The 21,891-nt window shown below is 43.6% G+C and overlaps 1 protein-coding gene across 1 annotated transcript; it reads right to left on the bottom strand.

Annotated features, from left to right (window-relative positions):
• Positions 1-415: 415 nt before the first annotated feature.
• LOC145412567 (uncharacterized) lies at positions 416-1,003 on the bottom strand. The gene has a single exon (XM_080282473.1). It carries the CDS (start codon positions 1,001-1,003, stop codon positions 416-418), a length of 588 nt encoding a protein of 195 aa, XP_080138599.1.
• Between the last annotated feature and the right edge of the window lie 20,888 nt (positions 1,004-21,891).

The following is a 21,891-nucleotide window of genomic DNA, read 5'->3' as shown; positions in this document are numbered from 1 at the left end:
AGGGGGGTGAGAATTATTATACACAGTATTTGGCACGGTGAACGGACAGGCAATGTTGCTGTAGACAGATGACACACATGTCCGTATTGATGGAGTACAGTACGATATAATTATGCACTTGATATATCTTCAAGTCAGGCTCTGTTGATGATAATGGCAAGTGAAGGTATAGACGCTGCACTATCTTAAACACAATCAACTTGTTTCCAATGATGTCATTGTGAGGCATTCTCAGAGGTGAAATGTAGCTGCGGTGGAGTGTGCTACAGCTATGAGAAGGTGTGGTGGTGGTGTGGAGGTGGTTCAGTAGGGTGTGCTGTAGTGTGTTGAAGGTATGGTGGGATGTGGTGGAGTGTGCGTGACTGCATGGTTGAGTGCAGTATACTGTGTGGGAGGTGTGGTGGGATGTGGAAGTTCAGGTGAGGAGCAACATGCCCTTTCCTTCCACCTCCAGCAACAAGTGGAGTGGGTCTTGGAAAGATAAGGGGGGAAGGTCATAGAACACATCCAAGGGGTCGTCCAAAAAAGTGGGGGTGTTGGAGAGCAGGTCGTTCAGGTCAGCGGGGGAGTCTAGGGACGGGAGGCAGGGTGAGGCAGGCTGAGGCAGGAAGGGTGAAGCTGGGTGAGACAGGTTTTGTGAGGTAGGGTGAGGGTCAGCATCGAGAACCTCACTGAGAGCCCTGATATAGTCCACAGCCAGGCGCAGTGTTGTGATCTTGGTCATGATGGACGGGGTGCTGGCTGCCTCCACCTCCACAGCCTCGGGAAGCACCTGTCGCAGAGTATCGAAGGCCTTGTTGATCTCCATCAAGCGGTGTCGCTCCCTGGCATTGGCTGTCTTTCTGCGGTATTTTGACAGCGGCACTGATCGCGATTTTGCCATAGCTACCCCTGGGGTCTTGGCCACCTCCTGCTGCAGCCTCTTCACCATCCTGCGAGGCCGCAACCTATATTTCTCCCCCTCCCGCGTCGCACCTTCGTCTACACTCTCGCACCGCACCATCATGCAGGGTCACTCCATACACCAATATCGAAATCACCACACCACTCCACTAATCACATCTCCAGTTTTTAGTGACTGGAGTTTGTTGCCTAGATCAGTACTTATTGCACCGTCGAAGTCACCAGTTTTAATCTCTTAGATAAGTTTTTATTGCAATGTCCAAGACATTTGGGACTGTTACCCTTGGATAATTTCTTACAGTATTATTATAGGGAGCTGGGAAAGAGTCTCACAGGAAAATATTTGCCTATGCATGCTCGTGTCATTCATACGCATGGAAATTGGGCATGAGAAGAGCCAAGGAGTCGCATGCTGGTGCCTCACCCCTAATAGGCGAGGAATTAGATGAGAGTGGTAGGGTGAGATGAGGAATGCTTGTGTCCCGAATGCCGCTGGCAGGTTAACCCTTCTCTCCTGCCACTTCATCCTCCGATGGAAATATGTTCCCAAATTAGGAAGATTCTCTTCTGCTTCTTCTAACGACAGCTCCTCGGAAAAACCTCACTTCCTGCATGTACCTCAACCCCACACAGGTATTCTAATAGCAGTTGTGAGGTTTGGTCAGGTGGTTTTTGCGGTAGAGGAGATGGGGAACTGTGGCACGTGAACTCCGACGCAAGAGACAGAGCGGTACACACCCTCTTTGGCCAGCCGCCCGAGCAACACTGAGGACCAGTTCACCTGTTGCCCCCTCCAGGCCAGGATCCACCCACACCGGGTCAGCCAGCCAGGCAGTGGTTGTGTGTGTGTGTGTGTGAGAGAGAGAGAGAGAGAGAGAGAGAGAGAGAGAGAGAGAGAGAGAGAGAGAGAGAGAGAGAGACTGAAACCTAGTTACACTCTTGTAGGCGCTTACTAGTTCAGTATGATGAATACATTATATTGTGAAATGTCATCAGACAAAAACAGTATGGATTAGTCTGTAAAATTACTGATATGCATTGTAATGTGTCAGGACAACAGAGGCAGCGAGTTTAGTATGCAACACAACTGCTGTCAAAGAGCTGTGCAAGCGTACATTAATATTTAGGTGAGATGGGACTGTTGCAAAGCAATAACTGGGATGCCACAGCATAATTCATATCTTTTATTGATCAGTGGTTCTGTATAATGAATTTTCGTATGTATGATGATCAGCAAGAGTGCTGTGCAGTTGGAATGTATTATGATATACAGGCAGGCATACTGCATAGAAAGGTCAGTTTGATGTCAGCTGTGAGAGTCAGTAACTCTGAACCAAAATCCCTCAGCAGTTTTCAGAAGGAAGTACAGTAATTGTATCTTGCCAGTCTGTCTTAGGAACGTACGAGATGGTGAAACACAGTAGCCTTTGTACATTATGTACAGTGTTTCTTTTTTTATTAGTAAAGTGAGGTATAGCTCACCTTTAAGGAAAACTAATGTACTGCTTTAACCTTTCTTTTGCAATAGACCAATGTTTTCCATACGACTTAGTAAAATTATTAGATTAAAAGTGAATGGAAGAAGTATCACGCCAGAAGAACTGACTTTCACAGGGATATAAAATGAAATTGCTAGATACATCAAGGCAAGAACATTGGACACTGAGTGAGTGAGTTGAGAAAGTGGCTATGGAGGACTCGCGTGACGTCGCTGTGCAGACTGGGCTTATTTTAGTCTCCTGACTGACTGACCTGGTGTGAGTGGATCCCGGCCCCCTCCAGACCTCCACACGTGCCCTCTCGCCACAGAGTTTCAGAGCTTAAATCGTCGCGTTCTGTTGCAGTTTTGTTCATTCCCGTATCACAATCTACTGCCAGATACCCAGTCCCAGAGTTCATCTTGTCTGGCCGAGTGTACAGTGCCTCCAAGCGTTACTGCCACTATCACCCAGCTCTTCTTCTCTCCCAACACTCTAAACACCCTTTTATATTTTTCTTTTTCGTTGTCTTTTTTTTTTTTCTTTTATCTGCCTACCTTCTGTCCTCCCATCTTCACTCCTTCCAGTAAATCCCACACACACGCTCTGGAACCCTTGTGCGCCTGAGAATACACACACACACACACACACACACACACACACACACACACACACACACACACACACACACACACACACACACACACACACACACACACACACACATCAAATCCATATCATGCAGGTGTATCCCATCCCCTTTGGCATTTCCACGATACAATCTCCTGTAAATCGCAATGGATATCTGGATGTAAATGTATAATGAATAAATTATGACTCTCAGACCAATCTGCGGACAGTCAGAGTAGGCCGGGTTGTGGCTGTGGCTTTGGGTGGGTTGTGGTAGTGTGGTTGGGCGGGGAGGGAGGGGATCAAGTAGGAGGGGCAGGGCGGGGCTAGCATGGGCGGAGATGTACGGGGTAGGGTTGGGTGTGGTTGGGCGGGGCGGGGTTGATGCGCACCAGCTGATGTTAAGGATAAGAGGAGCAGAGGGAAGTCGAGGTTTAAATGATGGATGACAGGAGAAGGTAGAAGAATCATAGTAACTTTCTTATCTGTGGACCCAGCCTAACAATGGACTTCAGAGAAAAGTGGATTTCCAAGGCTCGTTGTCCTGAAGTCGGAACAAACTGCTTAGCCTATTGAATCCTGCAAAAATTGCGCGCGTGCGCACGCACGCGCGCACACACACACACACACACACACACACACACACACACACACACACACACACACGCACGCACGCACGCACGCACGCACACGCACACACACACACACACACACACACACACACACACACACACACACACACCGCTCGCTTGTGCAGTGGTAACGTTCTCGCTTGCCAACTGGTGGACGGGAGTTCGCGCCTCGCTCAGGTTGCGAAAAGTTTCACTGACGAAGTGGGTGGTTACTGTCCCCCTTGAGCAAGGGGACGGGTGTGTGCGTGTGTGAAGGTCACAGCCTTGCCCTTGGATCGGACTACATGAGCTCTCAGCTCCCTTCCGGGAGGGTAAAAGCTGACGATCACGACCATCAAGTGATCCCGACCGACCCGGTGAATTACACACAGCATACAGGTAGATAGGTATGGAAATAAACGAAGATATATACCGTATAGTCATAAATGCTGTGTGCAGTAACTTCTAGCCAAGGTCTAATAAATAATAGCCTCTTTCAATTCTGACAAATGCAGTTTCTTATCATGTGCATGGCCACTGTCGCAAAGTACTTCCCCTTTCATGGCACACTTCTCCGATACGCGCAGGGTGATCGAGAGTGTGTGCCTGTGTTGTGTACTAATGTAGTGCATTGGCCTCGGACGGTTGCCCTTGTACAATTTTTGGACGCCTGGTGATCAAGTGATTTTAGGTACTCCAGCGAGAGACATAGGAAGCATGAGAAGGACAGAGAATGAAGGGAGAGGGAGAGGAAGGGAATGGGGGAAAGAAATGTTGGAAAGACAGAAGAGGGAGAGGGAAGGAAAGATAGGACAGAGGGAGAGATAGAGCATAATGAAGGAAGGAGGAAGGATGACAATATAAAAGGAAGGAAAAGACAGGGACAGACAGCGTACCGTATTTAGTGTGGACGACAGATCAGAGCAGAGTTTGCCCAGTGGGTGGAGGAGACCAGGACTGGGTGGAGACCTTGCAGGTGGATGAGCGTGAGGGTCGTGGTCCGTGGTCGGTGTGGCTTTAGAAATTCCGTAGCACATATTCCTAAGTGATTTATTTTCTACAGTACATTTCAGTTTCCTCTTGTACGAGTTCGATGCAAACCTTGTCGATATTATGGCAGTGTTATAAAAAGAAAATGTTAAGGTGATAAAGAATAAGTCGCTATGGAACAAGTGCAACGAAGCCTCCTATGCCACCTTAAATTAGACTCTGAGTGAGGAGAGGACGGGTAGATGGAGGAAAATGACAATCGGGTGAAGGGATACAGTAAGAAGGATTTAAAGACTGAAAACGTACAGAGCTATACCGTATATTCAGAAGGAAGTTAAACAAAAAGAAAGCTAAAATATAGATCACTTTGTTATGAGATGACTGGACACAGTGGAAAATGTCTACTATGCTACTTAACCAAGATTTTCGCCCTTTTCCAGCTTATTTCCTGCAGCTGAAAAGCAGAAAAATGACAGTGTTACTGCTCTACGTCCTCCCGACTGCACTTCTTCGTGACCAGCCATATATTTTAGTGTTAGTCAATTGCTACAACTCAGCGTTCAAGATGGAGGGATGGTAATTTTCGGTCAGATGAGAGTAAAAAGAGTATAACCTACCATCCAAGCCTTTATTTCCTGCAAGGAGCATAGTGGGTCGGGCCTAGGCTACTTACCAGTTTCTCTTCCTTGAGTGACATTACGGTATATCTGTAGGTAACTCCAGTCTCACCTTAATTGTAAACCTGTGTACTACATGCGTTTGGAGTGACTTTGTTACAAGAAAATTCCCTTTTGACAGTTTTATTTGGCTCAGAAGAGACTTTTCGAAGTGGAGAGGTTAGATGTGGCCTTGGAAGTGGAGAGGTTAGATGTGGCCTTGGAAGTGGAGAGGTTAGATGTGGCCTTGGAAGTGGAGAGGTTAGACGTGGCCTTGGAAGTGGAGAGGTTAGATGTGGCCTTGGAAGTGGAGAGGTTAGATGTGGCCTTGGAAGTGGAGAGGTTAGATGTGGCCTTGGAAGTGGAGAGGTTAGATTTGGCCTTGGAAGTGGAGAGGTTAGGTGTGGCCTTGGAAGTGGAGAGGTTAGATGAAGTGGAGAGGTTAGATATGGCCTTGGAAGTGGAGAGGTTAGATATGGCCTTGGAAGTGGAGAGGTTAGATATGGCCTTGGAAGTGGAGAGGTTAGATATGGCCTTGGAAGTGGAGAGGTTAGATATGGCCTTGGAAGTGGAGAGGTTAGATATGGCCTTGGAAGTGGAGAGGTTAGATATGGCCTTGGAAGTGGAGAGGTTAGATATAGCCTTGGAAGTGGAGAGGTTAGATATGGCCTTGGAAGTGCAGAGGTTAGATTCAAGGGGCATAGAAGGATCTCTAAGGGTAAGGGGGTTGGTTAAGGTTAAGTCTAAACCCTCCAGCTCGAAATGACTCTCCTGTGCTGAGTAAAATCGTCTAAAAGTAGGTGGAATATAATGAAAAATACGCCACACACACACACACACACACACACACACACACACACACACACACACACGAGAGAGAGAGAGAGAGAGAGAGAGAGAGAGAGAGAGAGAGAGAGAGAGAGAGAGAGAGAAGGGAGGGGGGAGGGTTAGGAGGGAAGAAGGTAAGGAAGGTCATGCCCCAGTATTGATACAGACAACAGAGGGTGGTGGCTGCAGTGCTCAGTCATCCTTCTCAGATTTCTTCCCTACAGTCACATCACGTCTTTTCTGTTTTCATTCCTGTTGCCTCCAAACGAGTTCTTTCAGTTTAAGGGTGACTTTTGGAGCTAGAGAGCATTATTTTAAATAACAGAACAGACGAAGGAAAAACAAATGAAGAACAAAATAATCCGTACATCAGATTACAGGTGTCCTCCATTCATTAAAAAATCTGTAACAGTTGGACTTGAACAACCGCAATTTCAAGTTTGCGGGAAATCACTCTCGGGAAGTGAGTTCCAAAGAGATGCAGTTCGGGCAATAAAAGAATTCCGATTGGCAGAAGTTCTGCAATATGGCTGTGTGACAGTCCAGTCATGAGTGCTACCATATGTCCGTGTAGCGCGAGGGAAGGCATGGAGAGGTGGCACAATGGATGTAACATTGTCTGAGTATTTGCCATAAAAGTATCGGTAAAATAACGCAAGGGAGGCAACATTCCTTCTTACCTGTAAGGGAGGTAGTTCATTCTTAATTGTAGGGTTATTAATAATTCTAACAGCATTGTTCCGAATTTTGTCTAGTTGTTTTAGTGCAACCTCACCACATCCATTCCATAAGGGTGAGCAACATTCCAGCTGAGAGCGCGCATGACTTGTAAATTATAGCTAACTGCTCGTCAGTGTAGAAGTTACGGACTTTGTACAATAATCCAAGTTTCTTTGAAGTGGCCTCAGCAAGTGATCAGACATGAGAGGTCCAGCTGAAGGCTCTGTTAAGTGGAACACCGAGAATCACAATATGTTTAGAGACAGGAATATTAGTACACATTGCATCTATCTATTTATCTATTTGTTTATTTGCCTGGCAACGTTATATCTGTTTGCCTATGTGTCTGTTTATTTGTATATGTCTACATTCATCTTTATCTCTACTATGTATCGGCCTTTATTGCCTTCATGACCCTTTCAATATAAAGGGTGTGTCCTAAACAGAATAAAAAGTTTGATGCTGGCTAGAACAGAATTTAAAAGACACCACTTGTTTGAAAGGAGCCAGACACTTGACACACTACGCGTTCACCATGGAGAGGGACGCCTTCTACTGGTGGCACTAATATAACCAGGCTGGTCCACTTCCATCCTATGCAAACGTTTCTTAGCTTCCTCCCTGTCCCCTGAAAGGAGGATGGTGAGCTGCAGGAGGAGGGCAACTTAAGTCTTTGGTCCACCGGGAGTTACTTTCAGGTGAGTCTGAGGCTACAACAATAGCAACAACCTTATCCTGCTGTCCTATTCCATGGCAACTAGTAAGAGGAAAAGGGAGGGAGAGGACAATGTGGCAGGATGATGTGAAAGATATCGTTAATTTTAGAGTATGCTTATTGTGTCCAAATTATGAGGGAACCATGAAATCCAGCGAATAATGTGTCCCTGAACGTTGACTCGGAATAGGGCATGGATGAATGGGAACTTATTTCCAAAGCAGCTGATATTTTCTTCCCATTTTGTTCAGTACATTTGTGACGCCCTGATGTTTTTGTTTAGGTGTGAGCATTCAGGAGGCCGGAAGGCATGTACGGTACAGAACAGAGAAAACTGGAATAAACTGGTTGTTGGTGGATGAGTGACTGTCAGTGATTAGTAACACAGGTGAAGCGTGAAGCGACTAAGATAAACTGTATATCAAGGGAGCCTGGTTGTAGATGATTTAACAAACCGTTGTGTACGATCTCTGAGGCACAGAACAAGAGTGAATGAAGTTTAGTTGTTCAGTTTTCGAGTACAAACTAGCTAAAGCCAATAATAAGGAGCACAATGTAGCCTATCTATATCTATCCATCTACCTCCCTATCTATCAGTCTATCTGTCGATCCATCTACCTCTATCTGTATACATAGATATAAATGCACACACACACACACACACACACACACACACACACACATATATATATATATATATATATATAATGTCACAATGTGTATGTTTGTCCTCACTACGCGACCGAAGGTTTTTGCTTTGGAAAGCTAAATTGTGTACAGTAGTAAAGGTCCACCAGGACCAGGCAAAGTGGTACCCCAGGGGGCAGCCCCAACCGGGAAGGAGAGAGGCTAGAGACGCCCAGTACCATCCCTGGCGGGAAGGATGGAAGAAGTGTGCAGAGTAGGAGTGTGGCCGCAACAACACCATCACCACAACTGTTTACACTCAAAATAAAGTGGCTGGACCACAGTGTGTGTGTTACACCTCAGTGTATGGACTGGCCTGGAGAGGTTGTCGAATTACACATTAGTGCTTCATCACTCACATTCCACCTCGACACTTTTCTTGCAGTTCTAATGATTCCAAAATACAGTCCAGTGTTTGGACGACAACAAGCTGCACCTGGCGTCACGTCTTAAAGGGCTTAGGGCTGAAATCGACACCATCACTACCCATACATAGACCAGGGTTTTCTTTTTTCCCTAGTGTTGATTTTTCTTTAACTTCTTGTGTTTTCTGACTCGCGCTTACCCCCATTATATTTGCGTTGCCAGGTGGTTTAGTGATTAAAAGACACCTGTCAGTGACCAAATACTCGAAGCATCATGAAATTTACGAGACGGAAGGCCATGTTACTGACACGATGGAATTGACAATGTGGTTACAGTCCTCGTTATAGTCCATACTAAAAAAAAAAGAAAGAAAAAAAGGAACATATCTCCCACTGTCAGCCATTCACTTAAACTGCGTGTCGGCTGTAATTCATTCATTCATTCACCCTTCCTCTCATCTCTCCACCCTCCTCTCCACTCCTCCAACATATCCTCTCTCCACTCACATACTTCCAAACCCTTCTCTTCATACCTTTAATTCCCACACTCTTATTCTACATAGCCTCTCTCTCTCTCTCTCTCTCTCTCTCTCTCTCTCTCTCCTATGCACGGGTATCACGATGGTGTTGTCTTTTAAGATGCCACGGTTATTCAGTCAGACCAAGTTGCTATGTTTCTTGTTTATTCCCTACATTTATAACAAACTCATATAAACTGTTTAACAGCGAGGTAAAAGACTGTGATTACTTTTATATTTAAAGCCTTTCGTCATTTCTTTTGAAATTCCGATTCACCGTGAGAACTGCAGACTTCAGAATGGGATAATACACTTCATGCACAAAGCAACCAGATGAATAGAAATCAGTTTAATTTGGAGTGAAAAATTATGTAGGTCCGTATGGTGTAGGGGCAGGTGAGGAAAGAGACGAAAACGATTATCTATCTATCTATTGCCAGAAGCCTTAATCCCATACGGGGTGGCCACAAACAAATCGCCTCCACGATTAAAGAACTGATAAGCCAAAGCATGCGCAGCCGATAAATGATGCAGAAAGAGATAACATATGAAAAAAAGATAAACATTGAACTCCAAAGATAGATTATAAGCGGTTTCTTCTTGTATAACACCATTCTATCTATCTATCTATTGCCAGACGCCTCAATCCCGTTCGGGGTGGCCACAAACAAAACGCCTCCACGTTGCCCTGTCCCCCGCCATTTCACTGCCCTGCTCCCAACTCACACCCCCCTCTCTCATATACCTCTCCACCCCATCCCTCCATCTCATCCTCGGCCTCCCCCTCCCTCTTCCCCCCTCCACCTCACTCACATACACTCTCTTCGTCAGTCTTTCACCCTCCATCCTCTCCACATGGCCAAACCACCTCAGTGTGTTCCTCCTAACGCTTCCTATCACATCCACATCCACACCACAACGCTCCTTTATATCCTTATTCGTCAGCCTGTCTCTCCATGTGACTCCACAGGCTCCTCTTAAATAACTCATTTCCACTGCTCTCTCTCTTGACTTGTGTCTTTCCAACAACGTCCAAGCTTCACTTCCATACGTTAGAGTTGGTATCACAATACTGTCATGTAGTAACTTTTTCACTTCCATGCTCACTTCCCTGTTTCTTATCACAGCTTTCAAAGAACCAGCAACCTTTCTTCCCTGCTGTACCCTTTCAAGCACTTCACCTTCCAAACCTCCATCCTTACTCATCACACTACCCAAGTACTTAAACGTACTCACATTTTCCAATTCCTCACCATCCAACCTCGCTGTACATTCACTGACTTCACCTCTCTCAAAGACCATCACTTTACTCTTCCCTACATTCACCTTTAGATTCCGTTTCTTACACACTCTCCCAAACTCATCCACCAAGCCTTGCAGCTCCCCTTTCGTCTTCACTCAACAACACAGTATCATCTGCAAACAACAGTACAGGGAGTTTCCAAACACTCTCCTCTCTCACCAGGGCCACTCCAACATCCACTACCTTGTACCTCTTTTATTACCCCATCCATGTACAGATTGAACAACCATGGAGACATGACACATCTCTGTTTCAACCTAGCCTTCAAAGAGAAAAATTCACTTAGTTCACCATCCACACGCACTGCAGCCTTAGCACCATCATACATACTCTTCACAGCATTCAACAACTTCCCATCTACTCCAAATATTCTTAATACTTTCCACAATCCTTGTCTATCCACCCTGTCATATGCTTTCTCCAAATCCATGAAAGCCGCATACAACTTCTTTCCCTTCTCTAGAAACTTTTCCACTAAAGATCTAAGAATGAATATTCGATCTACACAACCTCTTCCCTTCCTAAAGTCTCCCTGTTCTTTTCCAACTAATTCCTCTGTTCTTTCTCTAACTCTGTCAGTAAGTATCCTACCATACACTTTTCCTATTATACTAAGAAGACAAATGCCCCTATGATTACCACACACTTCTTTTTCCCCTATTCCTTTGTACAAGGGAATAATTATACCTGACTTCCAATCCTCCGGGACTCTACCTTCCTCCCAGGCCAATCTACACATCTTCCACACCACTTGATTTGTTCTTTTGTCTTTCGTCACATCTATTTCGTCTTGATTTGGAACCTGGTAACTTGAAACATCGGAAAACAAAGACGGGAAGATATGTAAGGAAGGGAGACTTTGAGCTCATTTACGATGACACTATATCACGTTCAGGGATGCTATTTTGCCTATTAGATGCTGGCTTCTAAATCTCCTTCAAAGACTGATACTGTTGCAGGCGTGACGGATGTTGCCTACGCCCATTCTTGCAGATATTTTTCCTAACACATTTAGCCATCTTTGCACAATAAGCACCCTCCACAACGTTCCATACCTAAGTGGCCTTGAAATGTGCTTAATAATAATGTCTTGATAACGTACCGTGCATAGAATAAAAACCACGTAAGAAAATAAAGTTGTGTCTCATTTTCCCAGGCCACCGTCGGGCTCCACAGCAAGGCTGCCAACTGCTCCGGGAAGTAAGTGCGTCGGTAAATATTTATTATACATGGATATTATAAACGTATCTTCAGTAATGTATAAATGGAACTATGTATTTATAATTTTTGGATTACTGGAGGGCCAGTGGGTGGTGGTTGCGGCGCTCTTGATGTCATTAGTAAAAGCGTGGTTGTGAATTGTGATTAAGCACAGACAGGCCCGGCAACACTAAGCAGGCAAGCACCAGCCTCAGTTATGAGATTCTGTTTGGTTGGGTAGGGTTATGCTATAGTACTGTATACCACAGTTACCACATTTGGAGCGTTGAATTGCGTGTTTTGTTGACTCGGCGCTCGCTACAGTGAAAACACAAACTCCCAGTGAAACTCTTGACATGAAAAGTGTAGTGATACACTGTGTTGGTGAAGAAAAAACATCGACTTAAAAGTATAATGAATGAAAGGCCTGTCCTGGTTTTGGACTGAAACATGTCTGATCCCTTATGACATTATATCGTGCTAATGGTAATGGGAGTGTAACGAAGCTACAGTATAGTAGTGATAGGTTGTGACGTCCTGCTGAACTCATAGTATAGTGTGACGTAACCAGTGATGGAGTGACGTCATTCCAGACTCATGGTACTGGTGTAACGCAGCCAGTGATGATATGACGCCTTACCGAACTCATGGTAGTACTTGTGTGACGTAGTGATGGAGTGTGACGTAACCAGTGATGGCATATGACGTCACACCGTACTCATGGTAAGGCTTCTGTGACGAAACCAGTGATGGAATGTGACGTCATACCGTTCTCATGGTATTATGTGTGACGAAACCAGTGACGTGGGCAGGCTGTTGCTTGTGCAAATTAGTTTATATTTTTATTTATAGGTGAAAATGAGAGCAGAGAACTTACAGTAGTTTTTTTTTTTTTTTTTTCCCACAGTAAACTATAAACACATCATCTTACTGATAGTTTCAAAAATTTGCTGAAATGCCTAATTTTGAAGGTATCAGTTATAAAACCTCATCAGATTTACACGCACACACACACACACACACACACACACACACACACACACACACACACACACACACACACACCGCATCAGTTGGCCACTTGCTGTATTACGCTTTGAGGTCGATTAGCCCCTAGGTCAGTCATCCACCAGTTGTTTGTCCGTATTAACCTAAGCTCATCAAACCCACCCTAGCTTGACCAAACCTAACCTAATATAGCCTAACTGTTTGGAATAACCCGGGAATGAATGAGTTTTCGACCTGTTCCACCTGTAAGATGCCGGTGGCAGGAAACAAACATTTCGTTCCGAGTCTCACGTAAGGTATGTTTTTTCTTGGGAATTTGGGTGTGTGAAAGTAACTATACATTTATGGTACTTAATCCATCTAATACATTGTTCACTTGTTCGTTATTCAGTTAATAGTTTACAACACAGCTAACCACTAAAGTCTGATTTTTATTTTTTTTTTTTACCAAAGCCTTTCTTGATTTTGTCTTGGTGAGTTCTTAAGGCTGGATGCAGTGGTAGTGTGCCCTTTGCGGCGGTTAGACTTAGTGTTTTACATCATCCCTTCCCCCTCCCTCGTCTTGTTTACTTCCGTTTTCGTCCACCATATTCTCTACCCAACTCTCTCTCTCTCTCTCTCTCTCTCTCTCTCTCTCTCTTGACGTTACCATGCGTCGATATCCTCCTCCTCCTCCACCTCCTCCATTTTTTTTCTTTTGTTTTTCTTCGTGGTCGTCGTCGTTGTTTCTTCTTGTGTGTGTGTGTGTGTGTGTGTGAGAGAGAGAGAGAGAGAGAGAGAGAGAGAGAGAGAGAGAGAGAGAGAGAAAGAGAGAGAGAGAGAGAGAGAGAGAGAGAGAGAGAGAGAGAGACCTAATGGGAAATATTCAATCATTTGCTAATATAAATAAAAACTTACTCGTATATACGCCCACTTTACTCTTAAATCAGCGGCGTTACATTGGTGGTGTATTAAGTTAGCAGCCATTATGTTCCCTAGTGGTGAGCGCTGCCTGTGTCCACCGTCTGATGTACTGAGAAGGCAATAACACCTGTTGCGAGCTTATAGTCTTGGAGGAATTGCGTGTGTAGGTCCGTGTGTATACTTGTAGCCTTTGTAGTGTGTGTGTGTGGGGGGGGGGTTAGGCTAATACGTGCGTTTGTGCAACTCATATGTAGACGCTACTAATTACATCTGTTTATCTGTGTTAAAAAATATTATCTAATTTTTTTTACCCCCATCACTTAATCATTCATATTTTCTTTGCTTATACGCAGCAGAAAATAATTCTGATGAATATTTAGTTAGGAATGCACTATCATTTAATCTCGAGCCTCTCATCCTCAGCTTACTCTCGCCTGACCTAATATAAGCTAGCATTTCCTAACTTAACCTAGCTTAACTTAGCGTAATCCAAGCAGCACAGTCTATCCTAAACTATCATGATTTAATTAAACTTCTTCTAACCTAACCTAATCATCTGTACAATACTAATACAAATTTTCTCTAAACTTAACCTATGTTAATCCACTCTATCCTAATCCAGCCCAGCACAGCGGCGATTAACCAAACCTAGCATAACTGAGTCTAATATAAGCCAGTCTGACCTAGCTTAAACAACCCAGCCCATCCTCAGTTTTCCAGTTAAATCACATCTAGCTTAACCTTTGACCTTGAGTAGAAAATGATGATTAAGATTGTTGATAGTGATTGTTTCTCTCTCTCTCTCTCTCTCTCTCTCTCTCTCACACACACACACACACACACACACACACACACACACACACACGCTCGCTGGTGCAGTGGTAACGCTCTCTCTTGCCAACTGGTGGACGGGAGTTCGCGCCTCGCTCAGGTTGCGAAAAGTTTCACTGACGAAGTGGGTGGTTACTGTCCCCCTTGAGCAAGGGGACGGGTGTGTGCGTGTGTGAAGGTCACAGCCTTGCCCTTAGATCGGACTATATGAGCTCTCAGCTCCCTTCCGGGAGGGTAAAAGCTGACGATCACGACCATCAGGTGATCCTGACCGACCCGGTGAATTACACACACACACACACACACACACACACACACACACACACACACACACACACATTATTATTATTAGTAGTAGCAGTAGTAATTATTATTATTATTATTATTATTATTATAATTTTTATTATCATCATCATCATCATCAATCATCCATCATCCATCAATCATCATCCATCAGTCACCATCCATCATCATTATCCGGACCTCCTTTCCCACCCTAGGGCAGGGTGAGGGGTACCAATGTCCAGACAGCCCAAATTTGCCCAGTCCAATATGCCACGCTTCCATTCACTCATCATTCAAGCCCCCGGAATCCTGACTATCGGATACGCCAAAAACATTCACCTCTTTCTGTAGCTTCACATAAACGTATCCGATAGAGTCAATCCGGACGCTGCCACTTTAAAATGGGGTGCCAAATCCCAGATCCTCCACTCCTCCTCACAACATTCACCCAGCCAGCTCGATCTCATGTCAGTTCCCTAGCCTCACCGACTTCCAAACCTCTTTTCCTCACACGCTCATCCACCATTTCTCTCCACCATCTCCTTGGCCTACCTCGCCTTTTCTCTCCTTCAGAGTTGCTCAGATATACCTTTTTCACCACTCTACAGTGTTGTTATCCATTCTCTCCATATGGCCATATCATCTCAGTACACTCTCTTCGATTCTGGTGTCCACCAACTTCCTCACTCCACATCTTTCACAAATCACATTATTTCGTATCCTGTCCACCCTGTGTACACCACATACATCTGGGATGAATAAAAAGGCCTTTATGTAGGCCTAGAGACTTTATCAAAATGGAGGCAAACCTGTAATTTTTATATGATAAGGCCGTGGTGTGTGCAAAACATATAAAACATTAAATTCCTTATAGTCTATTCAGTATTAGATGCAAATATATTTGTGATTTTTTTTTTCACCCTATGGAATTGGGTTAAAAGGAATCACGCTGGGGGTGAAGAAAAACATAGCATTTTATCCTTTAAATGGCCCTCAGCACATTCATTGAGGACATCAATAGATTCAGAATGATCAAATAAACCTGCAGAATACTGGTTATGTTCATATCCTTATATTTAAAGTATCAGCAGTATGAAATGTAAGAACATATATGAATATGTGTTCAGACACAGCAACATAAATGCCTTTTTTTTTTTCTATCAGAGACATAACATGCACCAATGACTCAAAATTTACATTTTAAGTACACTCTAACATACCATACTGTATATAAAGCAATAATATATCCCTAGAGTTACAACTTGGAGCAACGTAATATATGGTAAATGAAAGTTATTGAGTTGAATTGTTCATGATGTTACACATTAAGCTTTTAGACCATACTTACAAATTTCCTTATGCCTACAATGGGCCACAGCTTCCTCCATAAGATAAAGTGCCTGTTTTCCACGGGTTTTGGTTTCTAGAATTGGTTGGGCTGTCCCACACAAGATAGTAGACCCACTATCATTCTTGACTGGCCAGTTCCACCTTAGGCTTGCTGGGTCACTTGATGGAGCACACCTTTTTAGGAATGTCACTTCAACCTCATCTACATCAACATTCTCATCCTTACTGAATACATATTCCACTCTACCCCAATAAATACATATGTTTCTTTTCACTCCAAACAAGAGCCATCTACCTGGGGTAAAAAAAAAAAAAAAAAAAAAAAAAAAAAAAAAAAAAAAGCTTCATAAGGCTCTAGCCACAGTATGTTTTGGGCATCCTACTGACCTGAAAGAACAATCAGTTAGCAATTATAAACATAAGGTTAAATGTCATCCAGTGAAATATAATTTGTGGCAGGAAAATAAATAAGTGCGAAAATGTTTTCTGGACGAAATTTTCATACTTCTGTCCTTCCGTACGACTGCTTTGAAATTCAGTAACAGAAGAATAAAGTTTTCAGAGTACATTTAGAGGATTGAGTGGCCTACCAAAAACAATTTTCAGAAAAATTTCTGTGCACTGTAAAATTGTATAAGGGACCTGATGCTTTTACCCCTAACATTTTTTTTTTTTTTTCACCCCAGATTACTATGTTGTTGTTGCTTGCTGTGTTAATATTAATTTTCATTGCGTATAATAATTTAACAAAATATATGTTGCCTTATTTTTTTTACCGTTGATTTTGTGCTTATTACCTACATTTTTCACTAAATAAAAAAACTAAAATATATCCATATGATTGAGCCAGGTATATTTAGAATTATGTCCCTGCTTGTGTGAATTTATAGCCTAAGTCAGCCAGTACTGAAGATAAGGGTGTACGGTAGTATATTATACTGTCTCTTATCACGGCGCTTATCAGTGCATTTTAACGTTTTCTTTTAGTTGCGTCGCATTAAAGGTGGTTACGGCGTAGGTACTGTACAGTCAACCTGGAAGAAGTGTGAAAGTCTCTCTGTCTGTCTGTCTGTCTCTCTCTATCAACCATCCTAATTTTATGGCTTAATATTCATGTGGTGTGGGATTCTCGAACACATTAATGATCGATTTCCTGTAGTAACCATAAAAAAAAAAAAAAAAAAAAAAAAGAGAGGTCTTAGTTATGAGAGGGAAACTTAGCTTTTGGCTATAACTATTTTTCTGCAGGAAGATAAAGAAGGACGGAGTATAGAAAATTTCCGTGTGTAGTTCCTCCTGCAAAGACAAATCTAAGTTATGACAGGGAATGGATTGTAAATATGTTTAAGCTTCCCATCCCTGGACACAATTAGTTATTATTTTTGCTAACTACTCCTCTTTCTCCTACTTGACTATCCCTTCAGTTCAGTCGCCTTTTTTCTGCATTTTGCCTGTGTAATTTCCCATTTGTCTTCTACATTCCCTACGATAACACCTCATTTCAGTCACCCCACATCCATACTTTTGCTCTTCCTCCCACGCGTAATTCTTGATGTTGTCGTGAGCATTCAGAAAGAGAAAAAGGGAATAAAGAGTACGAAATTGGGAAGGCTGAATGAATATCGATAAGTGAGCTGGAAAATGCTTAAGCCTTGATAATCCCTCAGGAACCGGTTAAAGTGTTGCAGACGGACCTTATCCACTCCTGAGTAAGTCATTTATTTGTCAGATTCCGAGTCCTGTATCATTATCCCTTGATTAATGCCTAGAACATGTGGAGATTTTAGATACTGGGGTATTTTTAGCATGTGTATCCAAAATATATATATATATATATCTCGTTGAAGGTAAAGATAAAGTGAGGTGTAAGTGTTGTTTAAGGAGTGTTACCTATTTGGCTACACCTCAGCCAGGCTGGGGGGTCACCTGTGTCTCACCCTAGCCCCCTCACACTATCTCATCCCTGTCCCCCACCTCACCTCACCTCACCCCTGTTAGTTAAGTTTTGAATATGAAGTCAGGTGTGAGACAGAGTGGGAGGGAAGGATAGTTTCTCTCTCTCTATCACACACACACACACACACACACACACACACACACACACACACACACACACACACACACACACACACACACACACACACACACACACACACACACACACACACACACACACACACACACACACACACGTTGATTTTGATAGATAGATAGATAGATAGATAAATAGATATATAGATAGGTAGGTACACAGATAGATAGGTAGATAGGCTGACATAGGAAGAGAGAAGATTTTAAATTCTAGCATTTCCCTTACTTCCATTCCATACTCGACCTCATACCTTGTAAGGCCTCAGCCTACACAGACCCCCTAGATATGGAAGTTGTGATCATACGTCTTAGAGAGAGAGAGAGAGAGAGAGAGAGAGAGAGGGATTAGATAAATAGCTCATGGTTAGTTTAGACTGTCAGGTCTGAATCTGTTCTTTTCGTTATGTTAGATTATTTTAGGGTGCGAGGTTAGGCAGTGCACACAGCTGGAGTAGGTATAAAAGTGAGTTACATTAGGACAACCATGACGAGGTTAGGTAAGTACTGGACCCTCTACGTCTTGCCTCATAGCCCACGGTGTAGCCAGAAAAAGTGTGGCTGGAGGAGCAGACAATAATATATAACCACAGAGCAAACGGTCAGCGTCTAAATGCAGCCCAGTCACTTTTTATATTTTAAATCCACGTTAACATGGTGTCATCATTCATCATTTTTTTTTTTTGGCTGCTGCTTCTACTGCATAGATTTGTGTGTGTGTGTGTGTGTGTGTGTGTGTGTGTGTGTGTGTGTGTGTGTGTGTGTAGGAGAAGCCTATAGTACTGAAAGGATACAAAACAGTGTCAATTAATCCATGTAGTACCGTGACGTTTTATGCTTTGCTAATGTCATAAGAGTTCCTTCTTGTTACTGCCTGATGGTGTTGTTCCTGCTTCTGCCAGACAGTTTAATTCAGCTTAAAGTAAACTTCTGTTTTACATAGTGAAATGATTGTGTGTTGCGCCACCACATATTTGACCTTATTACTCAGTGTTTTTTTTTCTTACGTAAGGAAGAAGGAACCAAAGGCCAAGAGCCCGCAAACCGTTCCTTCCAAGAAAAAAAAAAAAACAAGACAAAAGAGAGCCAAATTCAAGATCCGCTCATTTCGAGATGCTTGGACACACTGCGTATGAAAGACTGAAGATCATAGGAAGTAGGAAGTACAGACAGAGGGAGACAGTTCCAGAGTTGCCCTGCTGCATAAATGAAGGACTGGGAGTAACGGTTAACTCTTGCATTACAGAGTTGGACAGAAAAGGGATGAGAGTTTGTTGCTAGACGGGTGTTACGCACCCGTCTTAGAGGTGGAGGGATGCAAGCAGACAGTTCAGAGGAGCAGTGACCATTCAAGCAGCGATAGAAAAGAGATAAAGATGCAGCAGTGCGACGAAGAGACAGAGGTGGAATGGAGACAGTAAGACGAGGAGAGCTGATGAGACGAAAAGCCTTTGACTTCACCCTATTGAGAAGAGCCGTATTTGGGGAGCCTCCCCACACATGAGAGTTGTACTCTACACAGGGGCGAATAAAACCCGTGTATAAAGTCAACAACTGTCCAGGGGTAAAGAAGGTACGGAGTCGGCTTAGCACACCTAATCTCTTGGAAGCGGATTTTAACAGAGATGTAATAATTATGATCTTTCCATGATAAGTCCCGAGAGAATGAAACCCCAGGTACGTTTAAGGATGATGCAGGACTAAGCTGGATATTATTAAACATTAGTGGGTACTCCTGTGGAAGATTTTGTCGGGTTGATAGGGATGATACGCGTAAGAACTGAGTCTTTGATGCATTAAAAACAACAAGATTATTTTTACCCCAGTCAGAGATACGAATCAAGTCAGACATCAGGTGTGCCATAGCCTCATCCTTTGTTTGTTGAAGTAACTGCTGAGATGGACGTTGCGAGAACCGAAAGATGGACGTTGTGAGAACCGTAATGTGCAGATCTTGTAGAATATCACCCCTGCGACACTGTGGTTTTGGTTAAAAAAAAAAAAAAAACTATAGATGTTATACTTAATTTGGGTTCAAAATCTTCAAGGCGCCCAAGAGATTACACAAGAAGACTCAAAAAATGCCTTTGCCTCTGAGTCACAAAGGTAGCCTAAAAGCGGAGGCAGGGCAGCTCACATTATCTCTTGTCAGGTAATTACTTAGAGATGGAGGGGGCACAAGGGGTGGTGGAGTGAGAGACGTAAATAGAGAGGCCTGAAGGACATTGGATTCACCCAGCGGTATGGGGGCCAGGCTGGCGTGTCGGTGCCTGCTTGTGCAATACGTATTTATATATAGTTTTTGCGTCAGGCTTGGTTCTGGCTGGCTGCCGAGAGGATGGGTGGGTGGGTGTGGAAGGGAGGCTGGGATGTTTGTGAGGGAGGGTGTGGGACGGGTAAGCAGTGTGTGAATGGGTCAGCGTGTGTGTGAATGTAGAAGCGAAGTGTGTTTGAATGGACGAGAGTTAATGGAATGAGTTGCTAGACAGTGTGGGTATGTGATGTGATTGAGAAGAGAATGAATGAATGTGGATGAGAGTGGGCGAGGAAGTTGAGTGTTGAAATACAAATGGAGAAATAGTGTATCTGTGTGAGGGAGATGAGAATGCGTATGTAGTGTAAAATAGTGGGTGTGGCAGGGGCTGGACTGCTGCATATACCCACTTGTCATGACACCGCTCCAGGACATCACCGTCGGAAGTTGGTATTATGTTTTTTATATTGTGTTAGATGCAGGTTCGAGTGTGACCTTGGTAGGGCTGCTGATGGGGCTGCTGGAGGTAAAGTTAGGTTTTACATGAGTCAAAAGACGCCTACTATATTAGAACGACGTGTATTTGCATTGTTGTTGCTGTTAGTCCTGGGGAAAGCTATGACAATACTTCAACACGTTTACACCTGCCACTGTGCGAACATATAATTACAGTGCCAGAAATTAGGCAAGAATATAAGATGCCTTCCCAGTATCTTCATCTCCCACCGCCAGAATCATGCTTCAACACCCTGACTGTGAACTGGCACCACTTGGGGCCCTGAAGGTGGGCAGGGGCAGTGAGACCGGATGTTACGCAGTTACACTAATGAAATAATGAGGCAGCCGGCTGAACGAGTGAGCATGGCTATATAATCAACCTTAGACAGAACAACAGGCCTGGTAGAGGTAATGAGGGAGGCACAAGAACAACTGAACACATCTTTCAAAACAAGTCTTGCTCTTCGTGGCATCTGGAGTATTGATAATTATGACCAGACATTACAATCGATAAGAATAACAAGCGAGCGCGTCTTCCTACGTACGTAGTGTGTATTGGTACTTAGAGGAAACGGTGAACGAACAACCGACGTACCTATAAGTGAAGGAGAGTGCATGAATGACGGCTGTTTAGAGCATGAATTGTAGAGATGTAGAGAGACGTTACGAAACACACACACACACACACACACACACACACACACACACACACACACACACACACACACACACACACACACACACACACACACACGTCACGCGCGTCACGATGAACCGGAACCATTGATTTTTATTCAGTATTCATATTGTCTTTGCTCCGGCCTTCATGCACATTTTTCTTTGTACTCATGTAATAAGTTTTTTTTTTTCCTTTTCTATCCATCACCTGATCATCCCTCTGCGCTTTTTATCTTTTTTCTTTCTCATCTGGTCGTTTGGAGAGAAATTCATAGATACCAGTAAGTCTTATGTTGCAAGGACCACAGGCCTCTTGAAATATAAACGTTTCCTCCCCTCTGAAGTATATCCCGAAAAGGAGGATAGTGGATTGCAGGAGAAAAGCTACTTTA

Source organism: Coenobita brevimanus, chromosome 93 (assembly GCF_032717465.1).
Source record: "Coenobita brevimanus isolate Jiangsu-jjx chromosome 93, ASM3271746v2, whole genome shotgun sequence".
NCBI classification, from domain to species: Eukaryota; Metazoa; Arthropoda; class Malacostraca; order Decapoda; family Coenobitidae; genus Coenobita; species Coenobita brevimanus.
Note: the sequence above shows the minus strand (reverse complement) of the source record. Positions and strands in the feature narration are given on the sequence as shown.

Coding starts and splice junctions, on each gene's coding strand:
- LOC145412567 (XM_080282473.1), bottom strand. CDS start 1,003: ATGGTGCGGTGCGAGAGTGTAGACGAAGGTGCGACGCGGGAGGGGGAG.